At 35.8% G+C, this 19,163-nt stretch overlaps 1 protein-coding gene across 7 annotated transcripts in view; it reads left to right on the forward strand.

Moving 5' to 3' along the window:
- The window catches only part of PPP1R12A (protein phosphatase 1 regulatory subunit 12A), a 136,517-nt gene that overhangs the window by 40,775 nt on the left and 76,579 nt on the right, over positions 1–19,163 (forward strand). For all 7 annotated transcript variants that reach the window (XM_073214817.1, XM_073214814.1, XM_073214815.1 and 4 more), the window contains exon 2: positions 1,665–1,795. In XM_073214817.1, the coding sequence (XP_073070918.1) occupies positions 1,665–1,795 (131 nt within the window). The remainder of the gene's footprint in view (positions 1–1,664; positions 1,796–19,163) is intronic.

The following is a 19,163-nucleotide window of genomic DNA, read 5'->3' on the forward strand; positions in this document are numbered from 1 at the left end:
CCCTAATTAGATTATGAACATCCTGAGGATACTGCTACATGATCTCATTTGTTTTATAGTCTGTTAACAAAAATTTATTGATTAAAACTAGTAAGGCATTGGGTATATAATGCAGTTTCTGTTCTTAAGGGACTGTAATCTATTTGGTAGGAAAGACTGGAACACATGAAAGAATAATAAAAGCAAAGTGTCTCACACAGAACTTAATACAGTTTTATGTACACATACACATAGTAGGTCTAAAATGCCTAGTCATTAAGAAGTTAACATTTTGTTTTGATTCATTCTACATGTATATACTTACTGTATACCAGGTACTATGCATAAAGGAACATAGAATATACTCTCTAGTGCTGGTCTTGTATCAACCAGAATGGATGGCTCAATACGTTATGTATAGTAGGCAATCAATAAAAATTACCTGTGAGAGAATGATCTTGAAGTTAAATTCTTTTTATTTCCTTAAGGATTCTAAAGTTCAGGAGAGTTGCTCTTCCCTTACTAAGTCCCCAAAAAGTATTGGCCTTTAAAGATAGGTTTAACTTACTATGTTATAGATCTTTATCAATAAAGGAAATAACAGGGCCATGTGGTAAGAGTAGATAAAGGGCATGTTTCAATCTCTGAATATTCATAGTGTCCATTTTTTGGCTCTCTCATTCAAGTACTAGTACTTGTTGGATGAAGTATGATTGGTTAAGCAGTATTTCGTATACCTTTCCCCTAGAAATTTTTTTTTTGGGTCTCAAAAATGGTTTTTCACATTGTTTTATAATTTGTTTGTCATGTCTAGTTTTATCTTCGCTCTGTGAGCCAATGTGTCTCCTACATTTTCTCTAGGATACTGTATGTACATAAGCCTGAATTTCTCTTAATCCAAATTTCCCATGTTCTAGCCATTGTGTGTAATCTATGTTTTGAATTTCTTATTCCAGTCATTTTATCATTTGAATATATGATTTATTATGAAGACAAGCTTTTTTTTATATTTACATCTAGATTTCCTACCTGTCTGTATGATAAGAGAATAGAAAGAGAAAAAATTAAGCTTAACTGCAATAGTGAACTCATTACTTATTTTCGTAACAAAATATAATTAAGTATAAACTTTAGATGACCTTCTAAAGTTATGTATGTTCATTTATTTACCAATCTTAATGTAAGATCAAGATACTTTTTTTTTTTGACTACTGCCTTGATGTGTGAAGTCACATGTTGTTTTGCCACTAGTGCTTTTTTGCATCCTGAAGTGAACATGTCAACACAGTGGAAAGGGGAAATGCCATCTTAGTATTGTTTTGACCTTTCTCCACTCCCTGAAAGGATCCTTCCCCCTTGGCAGATCATAGTTTGGGAACTACTACTGTAGAGGATATTGTTGGCACTTAATTGCAATGTTTTGTTTTCATCTTAATGTACACTTATTTAGCTCGGGGTGGGTATAGTCTAGTCATTTACAGTATAGTTGTATGTGTAAATTAGAAAGACTCTTCCAATTTACTTAATTTTTAAAATTTACTTTGTACCGTTGGCCTGTTTGATGGCAGTACAATCAAGACAGCAGTATACCAACTTACAGAGAATATTTATGTTATAAAAGCTGTTATGTTATTGGGAGTGTTTATTCAAGTTTTGACTAATAGTGCTTTCTATATTATTTTTAGGCCTGCATTGATGACAATGTTGATATGGTGAAGTTTCTGGTAGAAAATGGAGCAAATATCAATCAACCTGATAATGAAGGCTGGATACCACTACATGCGGCTGCTTCCTGTGGATATCTTGACATTGCAGAGTAAGCCAGATCTGTGTTTACTTTTATCCAAATACTGTTTGAGAGACCTGAAGATTTTTTGTAGAATTTGTTGTTTTAGATAAATGAGTAAACTCTTACATTATCTTAATTGATGAAAATTATTCTTCCCATGCAAGAGAATAAGTGATTCTTGAGACTCCAAATAGTGAGTCTCTCCATGTGACTCTTCCCACCTCCAAACCCTGTTTGGCATTTGGTACTTTGTATTGATGTAAGTAATGATATACACATTCTCCATCCCCATCTCCTTTTTTTTTGCATGCATGTAGCTCATTATCAAATTATTTAAGGTTAATATTTAGAATTTAGTCCTTCCATATGTAATCAGGAATTGTTAGGGGAAATTAACAGTAATTCTCAGTTAGGTTACTTTGGCATCATATATAGAGTATAATACAGTTTTTCAATTAGTCAATATATTTGTGTTTGCTTAGTTCTAATTAAGATTGTTTCTAAAAATACATTTTTTAGACAATTCGATGAGAAATGGTCATTACCGTTAATGGGTGGATACTTTCCAAGAAAATCTGATTCTTAAAACATTTACTGAGGAGGTATAGATATCCTGACAAAATAAGTTTTTCATTAAATTATTTTTTTCTTGTTGCTGTGTGTCTAACACCATAAACAGTTTTGTTGTCTTTCTGCTTATATTAAAGTTTATATACTAATACATTCTGAATCTAGGAGTTCTGATCTGTGAGTCTTTCTTAGTAGGCCCTCATAATTTTATTTCCGTATCTCATTTTTTCCCCCTGTGCGTTGGAGATAACATCAATTTAAAGGGGAGGCTGTGTTCGATGAAGTGAAAAGTGCTCTGGCCTTGGGATCAGAAGATAGGAGTATTTGAGTTTTATTACTAACTGTAACCTTAACTGTACTACATCTTTCAGCAATTTGTTTACTCTATCTGGGCCTTGATGTCTTTATGTATAAAATGAGGAAGTCTTTTTGCCATTGAAAAACAGTATTGGTTGTTCATAATTATAATGTTTCTCAAGTTCTTTACTCCTTTCTGTTCTTTTCATGCTCAACAGAGGACTTGGATATCTTTTTCATAGGAAAAATAGCTAATGTGTATTTACCTTCAGTTGTCCTTAAATTTTAATACTTAGCCCCTGGAGTCAACTGATTTGGATTATGAAGGCTTCCTCAACTACTCTCAAGGGGTATGACCTTGTACAAGTTGCTTGACTTTTTTAAGTTAAGTTTCCTCCTCTATAGAATGGGAATAATATTTCATATGTTTGTTGTGAGGTTAACTAAGGAAATGTATCAAGCATAGTCCTGGCACAAAGGAAATAATCAATTCTGTTAACTTTTGACCATTACCTCATTGGGAAAATAACACCCAACTTCTTTTTTCACATGTTTAGTCCTTGTGTTTCTTTGTTTTATTCCTGCTTCTGAGTTTGAGAGGGTAGTAATGATTGTCCTGAATAATTTCCTTGCATAGACTTGATTCATAACCCATTATATCATTTGGGATGATTTAGCTGCAGATAACAGTATCAAATTTAAAATGACCTAAAGAGTAAGAGTACTTATTATGCAGGATAATATACAGTTGAGTTTGAACTGCGTGGATCCACTTACAGGCAGATTTTTGTCAGTAAATATATTGGAAAAATTTTTGGAGATTTTGTGGAAATTTAAAAAAACACTTTTCTCTAGTTCCTTTAATGTAAGAATATACTATATAATACATATAATATAAAATATGTGCTAATCAACTTTATGTTTACAGTAAGGCTTCCACTCAACAGTAAGTTATTAGTAGTTAAGTTTTGGGAAAGTCAAAAGTTACTACAGATTTTCAACTGTGACAGGGGATCTATGCCCTTATCCCCTAACTCCCATGTTGTTCAAGGGTCACATGTGTCATTTAGAGGAAGCACATTCAGTCTTACTGAGCTGTTCAATGATGTCATCCAGTGTTGGGATCTGTCAATTCTTTTTTTTTCTCTTCTGCCTTTCGCAGATTCAGATTAAATTCTTAGTTTTGTCCCCTCCTGGTTTCAGCATGATTGCCACAACTCTTGACTTGTGTTTTTACATATGCTTATCCAAAAGCACAATAAAAAGTGGTGGGCAATAGAAAATATCTTCTCCATGTTCTGTGTATGTCAAGGAGGGGGACTTTTTCCAAAGAGCCCTGTGACTGCAGCAGATTTCCCTTTAAGGGACTTCCCTTGGCCTGATCTTGGTCATTTGCCCATTTATATATTGGGAAAACCAAGTATCTAGCATTAAATTTTTTACTTGCCAGTGAATAAGTATGAGGAGGGGATAAGCAGTCTTTTGCAGGTGTTAGTATTTTCAGTAGCTTAACTGCAACTTTTCAGTTTTTGAATGGCAGGATATAGAATATGTGCATCATAGAACTTGTACAAACAAAAGTGACTTCTTTGTGCCAAGTTTGTTTAGAGTTTTGCTGATCTACCTTTCTATAAGCATTTTGAATTTATGACTGTGGTATAACTGAAGCATTTAAATCCAGAATTTTTTTGAATAAAATTAAAATTAGAAGATTGATGACTTTTTTTTACTCTTTCTGCCTTCTAAGATTCCTACTTTAAACAATGACAATGTTTTCATAAAAGACGATTTAACTAGTATATACTGAGTTGTTTCGTAAAGTGTTAATAGTCCAAAGCCCTTTCCAAATGCATAATTATTTTTATTATCTTCTCGTCTTCAGCAATTAATTTCACTAATGGGTTAGAGAAGTTTAGAAACTGTAGTTTTCCTGGGTCTAGAAAATGTAAGATGGTAGCTTTAGAAATAGGTTGAAGATATCCCCTGAATCAGAACCTTAATAGCGTAAAAGAAGCCCCTATCAATAATAATCAGTAGTAATGCAGAAACAACAACTATAAACCAGGAGTGGCTTAGGAAAACTGGGTCACTCTGCTAAGTGAAGTATTTGGAGTTAAATTTGTTGCAAATCCTGATTCTGCCATTTACTAGCTGCTTAGCCTCTATGATTAATATTATTTGTAAAGTGGGAGTGATCTGGATTCTTCCTGACTCTGACTTCTCATACTGCTTTTTGCATCTTTCATTCTCTTGGTACTGGACTACTTTCAGTTCCCCTGCATTCCCTGCTGGTTCATATCGATGTGTCTTTGCTTACCATGTTTCATTTGCCTCCTTTCGTTACTTGACCAGCAGCTACCAGACTCTTGATACAGTTTGTGTAAGGGCTACTTCTTCCAGACACCTTTCTGGTATTACTGGCTGACTCATCATCATCTCTGACGTATCAGTTGTTTACTTGCTTCTTTACCAACTGCATTATGCACAGTGTAGCACCGATTCATCTGTACTGAAATGAAAGGTGAAACACACAGTGAGGCACCGTTAGTTTACTCTGAGAATTTGGGAATGATGAGGACACAGTGAGTTGAATGTTTGACCTCTATTGGAGATAGCAGAACAAAGAGTGTGAGATTACGGTTTAGTTTCTAGACATACAACAATTTCATACCTGGTCCGTAGCCTAGCAAAAGCCAAGTGAATAGATGGATGATAGCACTTCCTATTCTGGCTGTTATCTCACCTTTTTATCAAAATAATTACCCTCCATCTCTCCCTGCTTTGAATAAAGTAAATTAGGGAAAACTAAAGATAGAGGTTGTTAAGTAATGCCCCTTCTCCGGAGTGGGTTACTGAAAAAATAAATAGAAGTGATGTTAAATGCTCAGCATATGCATTGTTTTACTAAATACTGATGGGTCAGGCCTTGAAATGTATGCATTAACATTATTCTCTGTTCTTTGGTGTGCTGAGTTGACAGTATTATGTGATAAATTATGTCCCTTCAAAATTCATATGTTGAAGCCCTTGCCCCAGAACTTTGAAATGGAGCCTTGAAAGAGATGATTAAGTTAAAGTGAGGCCCTTACAGTGGGCCTAATTCAGTCTTACTAGTATTCTTGTTAAGAAGAGGAAATTTGGACACAAAAAGAGAACACCGGGGAATGCACACAGAGAGAAAAGACCGTGTGAACACACTGAGAAGGCAGCCATCTGCAAGCTGAGAAGAGGAGCCTTAGAAGAAACTAAACCTGTCAGCGCTTTGATCTTGAGTTTCCAGCTTCTAGAGCTATGATAAGTAAATTTCTATTGTTAAAGTCACTTTGTCATATTTTGTTATGGTAGCACTAGCAAACTAATACAGACAGTATAAAATTCTAACTGTCACATCAAAGTATCCTTCCATAAAAAATATAGTGTTCCTGTCATTGTGCTATGGATTAGAAGTAAAATTGAATAATAAGACTTTGGGATATACTAGAAAAGGCAATGATTATGAAGCCCACGAAACCATGTATTCAATTTATTATTCCAATCTATAAATGATCAGTTTAATATCTAGCTACCTAACCATTAACTCTAAGTTATATATTTAAAATATTTATGTGCAAAGCATTGAAAACCAAGTCCTCTGACTAAAGAAATAATTAGATGAAAATATAAGAGCTATCCAATGGCAGCATTTTAATTCTGTCTTTTTCATTAGTGAAATATTTTTGGAAAAGGAACTTCCTCGTGTGTACTGTTTGGTTACTCCTAGTACAAGTTTTATAAGAAAAGATGGGATATATTCTTTATTCTTTCTCACTGTCTACCAATGTTTCAAATAATGAGTTGGTTTGAAAATAGCAGTAGACTCATAGACACTGAGAAGTGACTGGTGGTTACCAAGGGGAAGGGGTTGAGGGGTGCAGGTGAGGACAGTGAGGGGGATAAAGGCGCAAAAAAAATGTCAATCATAATATCAGTTGGTCACAAGGATGGTAGTACAACATGGAGAATATAGCCAGTGATTCTGTAACATCTTCCTGTGTTGACATATAGTAACTGCACTAGTTAGGGTAAGGATGAATAATATGCATAACTGTTGAACCACTGTATTGTATACTTGCAACCAACATATGATTGTCTATCAGCTGTATTTCAATAAGAAAAAAAGAAAGAAAATGAGTTGGCTCACTAGTTAACTTCAAAAGGACCAGTTGGATTTTTTGAGGTCTAGGTAATAGGAGCTCATGTATTTAAACATACTTGATGTGTTTCAATCTGTTGCCATTATTATCCTGATTGATCAGAATTTTGTACATCAAGGGTCTCTTCGTGTTAGCTTCTAAGACCTGGGATATGACCAAATAAGTGATCTTTAAAAGCTTCAAAGCTTTTTAGTATTACAGCGTGTTCCAGACTCATCTTTTACATTTCCTGCCCCAGGTTGGAAACTGCTGTTTCTGCAAGGAGCCATGTTCTTGCTATTGAAATAGCTTATTGCTCCAAGTTTGGAATAGCTTATTGCTACTGGTTTGGTCATTGCTTCACATTCAAAGTTAGCATCGAGGTGTTTTTCTTTGATCTCTTCTATCTTATATCAGTATTTCGTTAAACCCTCTTTCATTGCCAGAACTGTGGGATTAAAATGACTTTGTGTTAAAGTCATTTGAAATACTTTTCTGTATGGTTATACTATGTAGATATACCTTTGGACTGTTTAATTTTATTTATTTTTTAGAGTTTGCTTTTTTAAAATGTAATTTAATTTTATAATTTATATAAAATAGGTTCTAATGGCAGTCCCTACTCTGTCACCCTATTTCCTCCTATACAATTTTTTAATTTTATATTTTATCCCAGTTTGTTTTTAATACATTATTTAAAACAGTATTACTCCCCCTTATAGGTAAATGATAGAATATCATACACATATTTCCCCACTTTGCTCTTTTTACTTAATAATACATTCTGAAGATGACTCCGTAGTGCCGTACAGAGATCGCTCACTGTTTTTTTTTAGGGTTAGTACTCCATTGTGTGGTAGTCATTGCAGTTAATTCAGCATGTCCCTTTTGATTGGTGAATGAGTGTTATTTATTTGAATGACTACACTTTTATTTTAGCCTTGCAATTGTTGGTTTTTGTATTCTTGCAAACCATAGGAATTTTTATGTGTATGTGTATGTGAAAAATATTTAGTATTTGAATAGTAAACTTAAATAATTTGTTTTATTAACATGTTGGTTATTGATGTGATTATTATTTGGATATTCTTTTGTATTTTAATTCTGTCATCACATTTCTTTTTAGGCTTCCACGACATGTTTGAAGAATGTTTTTATCATGAGTAGCTTTAGTGTTTGCCATAAAATTTTACACTAGAAGAAAAAATTAGCCCTATATTAGGCTAACATTATGTAGTTTCATGGTCATAGAATGGAATATTGAAGAATTAGTATGTTTAATGTATTTTTCTTTGTGTTTGGAGTAGTTTTAACTGCTAAAGATTTCATACAAAATGCTGGTGGGATTACATTCAGTGAACTTTTCATGGTCTAATTTACAGCATGGAAAAGGCTTCATTAGCTATGTCACTTGATCATTAAAGAATCAGCAATTTAAGAATATGACAACTTTTAAATATTTGTGGTATGTTATTTATGACTTAGCTTTTTTCTTCATTATATCCTTTGTCATCTAAGTAGCCAACAGAATCCTCAAGATTTCTTACGGCTTACCCTTCAAAATAATATCCAGCATCTATTTTTCATCACCTCTTCAGTTTCTTCCTGATCCTGGACACTGTTGCTCTTCACTGGAGTTATTGCCATTGCAATCGTCCTAACCAGACCCATCCTCTTCCCCACTTATATTTTTCTACACAGAGTGATCCTTTAAAAATACTGCAAGTGGAATAGCATCATGTTTTTATCTGAAGTCCCCCAGTAGGCTCATAATGCGTTCAGAATAGAAGCCAAAGTTCTGTGGCTACAGGCTATGTATGGTTTGACCCCCTGTTACTTGTCTGATTTCTTTTTCTCCACTGTTCTCCAGGTTCTCTGTCTTAGCTACACTGCTCCCCTTGCTGAACCTTTAAACAAACCAGGCATGGTGCTTCATAATCTCCACCTGCTGATTCCTCAATCTGGAATTCAGTAATGTTATTTTTGGTAAAACAGAAATTCTTAACCAATTTAAGAAATACATAAACTTCAGTACCACGTCCATGAGAAACATAATATTCCTGAGCTCAAGGTCAGGAATCAGACAACTCTATTTTAATCTTAATTCTGCCAATTAATTGCCGTTAATTTAGCAAATTAACCATTTCTGCTTTAAAACTAAACATTGTGGCAAATAGGCTACTTCTCCTGAGCTCACTCTCTTCTGTTTCCACCTGTTGAATTGCAAGCCTACCAGAAGTTGGTTGTGTGTATTCTAGCCTGTTGTTGCCTGCTGAACTTGTTAGTGATTATATATAGTTTTAATTAGGTAGCCCAAAGCTGGTGAAACATGTACAACATAAAAATTGTTGGTATAACAAAGGTAAATAAATACTTTGGAGCAACTCAATAAAGGCAAGGCTCTGAGAATATAATTGCTGTTTAATTATATGTGGGTGCCTAGAAAGGAAAGCAATTCTAGGAAGGTTATGTACTGAGTGGTTTTCTATTGACTTCAGGTTTTTGCCTCACTTCAAAGACACTGAAGTCTCATAAAGCCCATTATGAGCATGGTTTATGCAAGAAAGGTAGCATGGATTTAAGTCACTGGAGACATTCTCCAATATCTTTTATGTTGAAATAACTGTCTTGTTTACATTTATTTGCTTTCATATATGAATTTTGTTTTACAGTTGTCTGTTTTAATCAGCTTTTCTGGTTAACTGAGTAAATACTGGTCCTGATTGCATTAGATACGAGGGCTTATTTGAAGCCATAATTTTCCAGGAATTAGTTGTATGTAGAGAGTAGTGAATAAGACTGGGAAAGTGAACTGGGGATACAGTGTACAGGAATTTGTGTGCCTTGCTGAGTTTGACCTTTAGTGGTGAATTTTTAGGGATGTGATAATGCTCACTTGAGGAAGAATGTTCTTGACGGGTTAGGTAAATTAAACAAGAGATCTGAGGCAATGGCAGTGAGATTGAAAGTGGGACAGATCTAATAGAAATTTGCAAAACAGAATTATGTGATTTACTGGATCTAGGTAGTAAGATAGGTAGGATGAGAAATCAAAGATGGTGATAATGCTGATAATAGCTAATGCTCATTGACTGCTTCCTATGTGCTAGTCACTGCTCTAAGTCCTTTAAGTATATATAATTTTGGTCATCCCAACAATCACATGAAAAGATACTGTTCCCAGGCCCCCAAGGTCTCAGCTGCACGATTTCAAACCCCCAAAATTCTGAAAATGACTAAATTGTATGTGTGGTGTAGACCCATTTGACAACAAACCATGACCTGAACTGATGTGAGGCTTTTGATAGTGTTTGTTTATCCCACTTAGCTAAAAAAAAATTTTTTACAAAAATATTAATGTATTTAGTTATGGAGTGCTGCTGCAGATTTAATTGGGAATGTTATATAACCCACAATATTATCTTTTTAAAATACAGAAAATTTTGAATTTTAGGTTTGAATGAGTGATGGTAGGCTTGTATTATAATTCTTATTTTATAGATGAGGAAACTGAGTCATAGAATTCACACATAGTTAAGTGGCAGAGCTAGGATTTGAACCTAGACAGTCTAACTTTTCAACTCTGCACATAAGACACTATACTATTTTGCCTCCCTTTCAAAAGCCTTTGTAATGGGAGAAGTGATGCCATTAAACTTATGAAGGGCTCTAAAGAGCAAAGATTGGAGGAAACAGAGGGGAGAATATAGTGGAATGTGGATTTAAATAGGCCTAACTTGTGATGCCAATGGAAAAGGGGCAGTAGGAAGCCAGGTATTAATTGGATTTGTTTGTAATGCATATACTGGATTTTATCAGCTGTTGATGAAATACAGCTCAACAGCTAAGGTATTGACAATGTACACAAGTTGGCTTGAAGTGAAGACAGTATGAATGGCAGTGAACAGGGTCATAGGATAATAGGTAATGACAACCATGTCATGTCTGCCATATCCATTATAAGACATCAGTGATTGTAAGATACATTGATTGTAGAAGATTTCAGCAGTATTAAAATGTGGGGGAAATGTATCTTAGAATGTTCCTTAGAGTCCTACATAATGAATAGAATTTTTGCTTCTGGGAATTGGTGGGTACAGTAATAAATTAAGATAGTAGTGCATGTAAATGATTTTAATAAGCAGATACTCATTTTCAGGAGTAGTGCATGACCAGTGATGTATAGAGTCACTACTCTGGGGAAGAATTTAGAGAAATAGGAAATACTGAAGAAAGACCCTCTAAGATTTCCTGTATTTAACAGTGGCTTTGCAAAGAGAAGAGGAGAACTTAAATACCTCTCCACATTTTGAATTTTTTTTTTTAACAAATAAAAATCTAAGTGCCTTGGTGGCTATTAACATAATTAATTATATGTAACATAATTGTAGAACCATTTGTCAGAAATTAAGTAAAGTCTTTGGCAGGATATCAGGACTAGTAACAGTTGTACTCGTAACATGATTTATATATAAAAGTAATACTTTCAAAGTGAGAGAAGATTCAAGATGGCGTGAGAGGTGAGACAGAGAACTCCTCCCAAAACCACAGATAGTGTGAAAATATAGTTAATACAACTAACCCTACAACAACAACAGGAAAGAAGGCTGCAGCAGACTGCACACAGACCTCACAAACAGAGCAGGCCTCACAAAACAGGGTAACGTACAAAAGCCTTGATCTGGCGGGACCCAAGCCCTTCCCCCACCCCAGCTCACCAGCGGGAGGAAGAGAAACAGAGCGGGGAGGGGGTGGAACCTTGGGACTTCTGAACATCTGGCCTTGGAGATCTGCTTTGCGAGCAGAAATCTACACTGTGTGGTGCTCTGGAGGATGGGGAGCTGGGACACCTGGAGTGCATGAGAGACAGATTCTGGCCGTTTATGGAGGACAGGATCCACACCCGGCTGCTCTGGGACAAGGGAAAGGCAGGCGGTCTGACAGGCTCCCTAGCAGCAAGAGGGCTCCTGAAGGGACGAGGGTTGCATGGAACTTGCTGTGCGGGAGAAGGGACAGGGGGACAAGGTTGTCTGAGCGTGCCCTGCTCAGCAGATTGGGAACTTTGGAGACTTCAGGCACTCCATCCCTCTGGCTGGCTACTCAGCTCTGAGGCCTCCGACTGTCATACGCAGGCTGCCGAGCCTTCCTCCTGGCCTGACAGCACTGGCTTGCAAACCGGCAGTCACCACTCTGGTGTCAGGCCAGCCAGAGGGAGGCCCCGCCTACAACAGCTAGAGACGTCAAGCACAGAGACTTACACCTGTGTTCTCAGCCCACTGGCTCTGATCCAGGAGACAGGCAGGGCAGACAGAAGTCAGGAAACAGGTCTTTCCTCACCCCAGGCACCAGATCTGCTCCTCTACAACCCCCAACTTCACTCTAGGGGCTGAGCAGCTCCGGAGACTAGAGCTTCTGGGCAACAGAGGGCACCACACAGAAATATGAAACATCAGGAGAACATGTTTCAGACCAAAATCTCACAAACACCAGAAAAAGGGCCAAATGAAACAGAAGTCACCAATCTTCCTGAAAGAGTTCAAAATAAAAATCATAAACATGCTTATGGAGATACAGAAAAATATTCAAGAACTCAGGAACGAATTTAAGATGGAGATTCAATCATTAAGAAAGTCTATATCTGAAATGAAACGTACAATAGAGGGATTTAAAAGCAGATTAGACATAGTAGAAGAGAAGGTAAATGGAATAGAAATTAGAGAAGAGGAATACAAAGAAGCTGAGGCACAGAGAGAAAAAAGAATCTCTAGGAATGAAAGAATATTGAGAGAACTGTGTGACCAATCCAAATGGAACACTATTTGCATAATAGGGGTACCAGAAGAAGAAGAAGAGAGAAAAAGGGATAGAAAATGTCTTTGAGGAGGTGATTGCTGAAAACTTCGCCAATCTGTGGAAGGAGTCTCTCAAGCCATGAAGATACACAAATCTCCCAACACAAGGGACCCAAGGAAGACAACATCAAGATATATAATAATAAAAATGGCAAAGATCAAGGATAAAGACTGACTTTTAAAAGGAGCTAGAGAGAGAAAAAAGATCCCATACAAAGGAAAACCCATCAGGCTATTATCACATTTCTCAACAGAAACCTTACAAGCCAGAAGGGAGTGGCATGATATATTTAATGCAATGAAGCAGAAGGGCCTCGAACCAATAATACTCTACCTGGCAAGGTTATCATTTAAATTTGAAGGGAGGATTAAACAATTTTCAGATAAGCAAAAGCTGAATTTACCTCCCACAAACCATCTTTACAGTAGATTTTGGACTTCTATAGATGGAAGAACTAGGGGATAGACAAAGAGTACAGAATATGATTCATAACATATAAAGAATGGAGGAGAAAGAAAAAGGGGGAAAAAAAGAATCTTTAGGTTGTATTTGTAATAGCATACTAAGTGAGTTAAATTGGACTGTTAGATAGGAAGGGAATTACCCTTGAACCTTTGATAGCCACAGATCTTTAAGCCTGCAATGGCAATAAGTACATACCTATCGATAATCACCCTAAATGTAAATGGACTGAATGCAACAATCAAAAGACATAGAGTCACTGAATGGGTAAAAAAACAAGACCCATGTTTATGCTGCCTATCAGAGACTGACTTCAAACCCAAAGACATATACAGACTGAAAGTAAAGGGATGGAAAAAGATATTTCATGCAACTAATACAGAGAAAAAAGCAGGAGTTGCAGTACTTGTATCAGACAAATTAGACTTCAAAACAAAGAAAGTAAGAGACAAAGAAGGACATTACATAATGATAAATGGGTCAGTCCAACAAGAAGATATAATTATTGTAAATACCTATGCACTCAACCCAGGATCATCACCTACATATGTGAAACAAATACTAACAGAATTAATGGGGGAAGTAGAATGCAAAGCATTCATTTGGGGAGATTTGAACACATCACTTACTCTAAAGGACAGATCAACCAGACAAAAAATAAATAAATAGACAGAGGCACTGAACAACGTATTAGAACAGATGGACCTAACAGACCTCCACAGAACACTCCATCCAAAAGCAACAGGATACACATTCTTCTCAAGTGCATGTGGAACATTTTCAAGAATAGATCATATACTAGGCCACAAAAAGAGCCTCAGTAAATTCAAAGAGATTGAAATTGTACCAACCAGCTTCTCAGACCACCACAGCTATGAAACTAGAAATAAATTACTCAAAGAAAATGAAAAAGCCCACAAACACACGGAGACTTAATAACATGCTCCTAAATAATCAATGGATCAATGACTAAATAAAAACAGAGATCAAGCAATATATGGAGACAAATGACAACAATAATTCAACACTGCACAATCTGTGGGATGCAGTGAAGGCCGTGCTAAGAGGGAAATATTTTGCAATACAGGCGTACCTCAGGAAAGGACAACAATCCCAAATGAACATTCTTAACTCACAATTAATGAAACTAGAAAAGGAAGAACAAGTGAGGCCCAAAGTCCATAGAAGGAGGGACATAATAACAATTAAAGCAGGTATCAATAAAATTGAGAAGAATAAAACAATGGAAAGAAGGAAAGCAGGAGCTGGATCTTTGAAGAAATAAACAAAATAGATAAACCCCTAGCCAGACTTATCAAGAAAAAAACAGAGTCTGCACATATAAACAGAATCAGAAATGAGAAAGGAAAAATCACTACAGACACTGCAGAAATACAAAGAATTATGAGAGAATTCTATGAAAAATTATATGCTAACAAACTGGATAACCTAGAAGAAATGGACAACTTTCTAGAAAAATACAGCCTACCAAGACTGACCCAGGAAGAAAAAGAAAATCTGAATAGACCTACTACCAGCAAAGAAATTGAATTAGAATCAAAAAAACTACCTAAGAACAAAACACCTGAACCAGATGGTTTCACTGCTGAATTTTATCAAACATTTAGTGAAGACCTAATACCCATCCTCCTTAAAGTTTTGCAAGAAGTAGAAGAGAAGAGAACACTCCCAAACTCATTCTATGAGGCCAACATCACTCTAATACCAAAACCAGGCAAAGACACCACAAAAAAAGAAAATTACAGACCAATATCCCTGATGAACATAGATGCAAAAAATACTCAACAAAATATTAGCAAACCAAATTCAAAAATACAACAGAAAGATCATCCATCGTGATCAAGTGGGATTCATCCCATGATGCAGGGATGGTACAACATTCGAAAATCCATCATCATCATCTACTACATCAACAAAAAAGAAGGACAAAAACCACATGATCATCTCCATAGATGCTGAAAAAGCATTCGACAAAATTCAACATCCATTCATGATAAAAACTCTCAACAAAATGGGTATAGAGAGCAAGTACCTCAACATAATAAAGGCCATATATGACAACCCACAGCCAACATTATACTTAACAGTGAGAAGCAGGAAGCTTTTCCTTTAAGATTGGGAGCAAGACAAGGATGGCCACTCTCCCCACTTGTATTCAACGTAGTACTGGAGGTCCTAGCCATGGCAATCAGACAACACAAAGAAATAAAAAGCATCCATATTGGTAAGGAAGAAGTCAAACTGTCCCTGTTTGCAGATGACCTGATATTGTACATAAAAAACCCTAAAGAAACCACTTCACAACTACTAGATCTAATATCTGAATTCAGTTAAGTTGTGGGATACAAAATTAATACACAGAAATGTGTTGCATTTCTGTACACTAATGGTGAACTAGCAGAAAGAGAAATCAGGAAAACAGTTCCATTCACAATTGCATCCAGAAGAATAAAATATCTTGGAATAAACCTAACCAAGGAAGTGAAAGACTTATACTTTGAAAACTACAAGACACTCATGAGAGAAATTAAAGAAGATACGAATAAATGGAAACACATCTGTGTTCATGGGTAGGAAGAATTAATATTGTCAAAATGGCCATCCTGCCTAAAGCAACTACAGATTCAATGCAATTCCTATCAAAATACCAACAACATTCTTCAATGAACTAGAGCAAATAGTTCTGAAATTCATATGGAATCACAAAAGACCCTGAATAGCCAAAGCAATCCTGAGAAGGAAGAATAAAGTGGAGTCAATTGTGCTCCCTGACCTCAAGCTCTACTCCAAAGCCACAGTAATCAAGACAATTTGGTACTGGCACAAAAACAGACCCATAGATCAATGGAACAGACTAGAGAGCCCAGCTATAAACCCAACCATATATGGTCAATTAATATATGATAAAGGAGCCATGGATATACAGTGGGGAAATGAAAGCCTTTTCAACAGCTGGTGTTGGCAAAACTGCACAGCTACATGTAAGAGAATGAAACTGAATTGTTGTCTAACCCCATACACAAAAGTAAATTCGAAATGGATCAAAGATGTGAATGTAAGTCATGAAACCATAAAACTCTTAGGAAAAAACATAGGCAAAAATCTCTTGGACATAAACATGAGCAACTTCTTCATGAACATATCTCCCCGGGCAAGGGAAATAAAAGCAAAAATATGAAACTAAAAGGTTTCTGTACAGCAAAGGACACCATCAATAGAGCAGAAAGACATCCTACAGTATGGGAGAATATATTCATAAATGACATATCCGATAAGGGGTTGACATCCAAGTTATGTAAATTGCTCACGTACCTCAACAAACAAAAAGCAAATAAGCCAATTAAAAAATGGGCAGAGGACCTTGTCTAGCCTGGATTAATACTTAGTCCATAGGCACACACCTGATCATCTGATCATCTACATTTGCCTTCTTACAGCACTAAACTATGTTTTCTACCTTTATCTTGCATCTACCTACCACTTCAGCATTTTATTAAAAATAAAAATAATAATAATAATAGGAGAAATGTGGGATCAACATATAAATCAAGTACAAAAATCAAACGAATATTCATATTTGACCTGATTGTTTATAGGTCATATTGCATGATCAAAACCGAAAGTTTCTGTGATGAATGCCCTTGTACTGTTCACCATGTAAGAATGTATTCACTATGTAAGAATTCATTCACCATGTAAGAACTTATTCGTTATGCTTCAGAAGATTGGAGACTGACGAGAATTAGGCTTGAGATGGATTAATGATTGTACATTGAGCGTTGACCCCCCTATACTGAATTTTATTGTTGTTAACAACCATTTGATCAATAAATATGAGAGATGCCCTCTCAAAAAAAAAAAAAAAAATGGGCAGAGGAGCTGAACAGCACTTCTCCAAAGAAATTCAGATGGCCAACAGGCACATGAAAAGATGCCCCACATCACTAATCATCAGAGAAATGCAAATTAAAACCACAGTGACATGCCATCTCACACCAGTTAGGATGGTCGCCTTCCAAAAGACAAACAACAACAAATGTTATCGAGGATGTGGAGAAAGGGGAATCTTCCTACAGTGCTGCTGGGAATGTAAGTTAGTTTAACCATTGTGGAAAGCAGTATGGAGGTTCCTCAAAAAAACTCAAAATAGAAATACCATTTGACCCAGGAATTCCACTCCTAGGAATTACCCTAAGAATGCAGCAGCCCAGTTTGAAAAAGACATATGCACCCCTATGTTTATTGTAGCACTATTGACAATAGCCGTTGAGTGGAAGGCATAGAAGAATTAGTGAACTGAAAGACTGATAGAACAATAGAAATGATCGGATTTGATACAAACAGAGATGAAACAGACTAAAATAGTATGAACAGAGCTTCAGGGGCATGTGGTATCATAACAGAGAGGTAACATTTGTGCCATTGGAGTCCTGGAAGAAGAGGAGGAAGAGGGCATGGCTGGAAAGCATTTAAGGAATTGATAAACAGTAGCTAAAAACTTAACTCAAACTTGGCAAAAGATAATAGAACATTCAAGAAGCTTAGCAGATTCCAAACAGGATAAAACAACAGTTCCCCACCTGATATGTCATGTGCAAATCTCTGAAAACTGAAGACAAATTAAACATCTTGAAAGCAGTGAGAAAAAAATGTAGTAATGGAGAGGCGGAAGGGATGGTGGTGAATGACAGCAGGTTTTTTCTTGAGAAACCATGGAGGTCAGAAGGAAGTGGCACAACATTTGGCAAGTGCTGAAAGACCAGAACTTATTTTTAAGAAAATTTCATAGGTCCTAAGTCAGAACTTTTGTTTGAATTCTTACCATTACAACTGTTTTCAACTATTTTTCATTGTGGTTTAGAACCTCAAAAATGAAATAGCAAAGTGCATTCTCACTGAAGGTACATAAGATTATTTACACTTATTTTACAATTTTTGTTGCTAAGAAACTTCCAAAAGAAAAAAGCATTTCTTTTTTCTGAAGTTAATCATGTTATGATCCACTTAGCCACATTTGAAACGTTCAGGTAGCTCAGTTTTCATAATTTCTGCCTTGTTGCTGGCTTTGAGTAGTTCATCTGTATCGTCAGTAAACAACTATTTCTGTGGTATTCTGGTGGCTTTATGATTATAAAAATATTTTTTATTGTAAAAACATATTAAATTTACTATCTTAACCATTTACAAGTATACAGTTGGGAAGTGTCAAGTATATTCACATTTTTGTGCACAGATCTCTGGATTTTTCATATTACAGTATTGAAACTATGCCAATTAAATGGTAATTTCACCTCTGTCCCCACCAGCCCTTGGTAAGCACCTTTCTATTTTCTGTTTCTATGATTTTGACAACTTTATATAGTTGATATGAGTGGAATCATACAGCATTTGTCCTTTTGTGACTGGTTTATTTCACTTACCATAATGGCTCTGATGTTCATCTGTATGACAGAATTTCCTTCTTATTTTAAGGCTGCCATGGCTCTCTGGTTTTTGAAATATTCATATATTGAACACATGAAAAATTAATGTATTGGTTAAAATTACCTCTTGATACTAGTTTCCTTATTAAGAAATACCTAAATATAGACACTAAATATATTCAGCTCTTGCTGATGAAGTTACTGTCTCCCTTCTCTCTGATCACCATGTTCTTATTAGTTTCTGCTTTAGAGAAAGCATTTTAATTAAAAGATCAGATTTTTTAAATGAACCATTTCCCTTTCTTCAACAGTTTCTTCTATGGATTGGTTTTCAACAAAACTCAGAATCTAAGTTTACTAATAGAGACCATTAGATTTGTCTTCTAAATTCAGTTAACATTAAATAATTCTAACCCAGACAGAATTCTGTTCCCTTATCTAATATGCCATATCCAAGTTGTAGCCAATAACTTGGTGAACAACTTTATGCCTTCTGTTAAGTTTCTAATTATCACATGTACAAATAATTTTGTAAAAATCCATTTATACCACATACTGATTTTGAGGTCTAATTACTTATCCAAAACTGTTTGTTGA

The sequence above is a fragment of the Manis javanica genome, chromosome 10 (genome assembly GCF_040802235.1).
Source record: "Manis javanica isolate MJ-LG chromosome 10, MJ_LKY, whole genome shotgun sequence".
Lineage (NCBI taxonomy): Eukaryota > Metazoa > Chordata > Mammalia > Pholidota > Manidae > Manis > Manis javanica.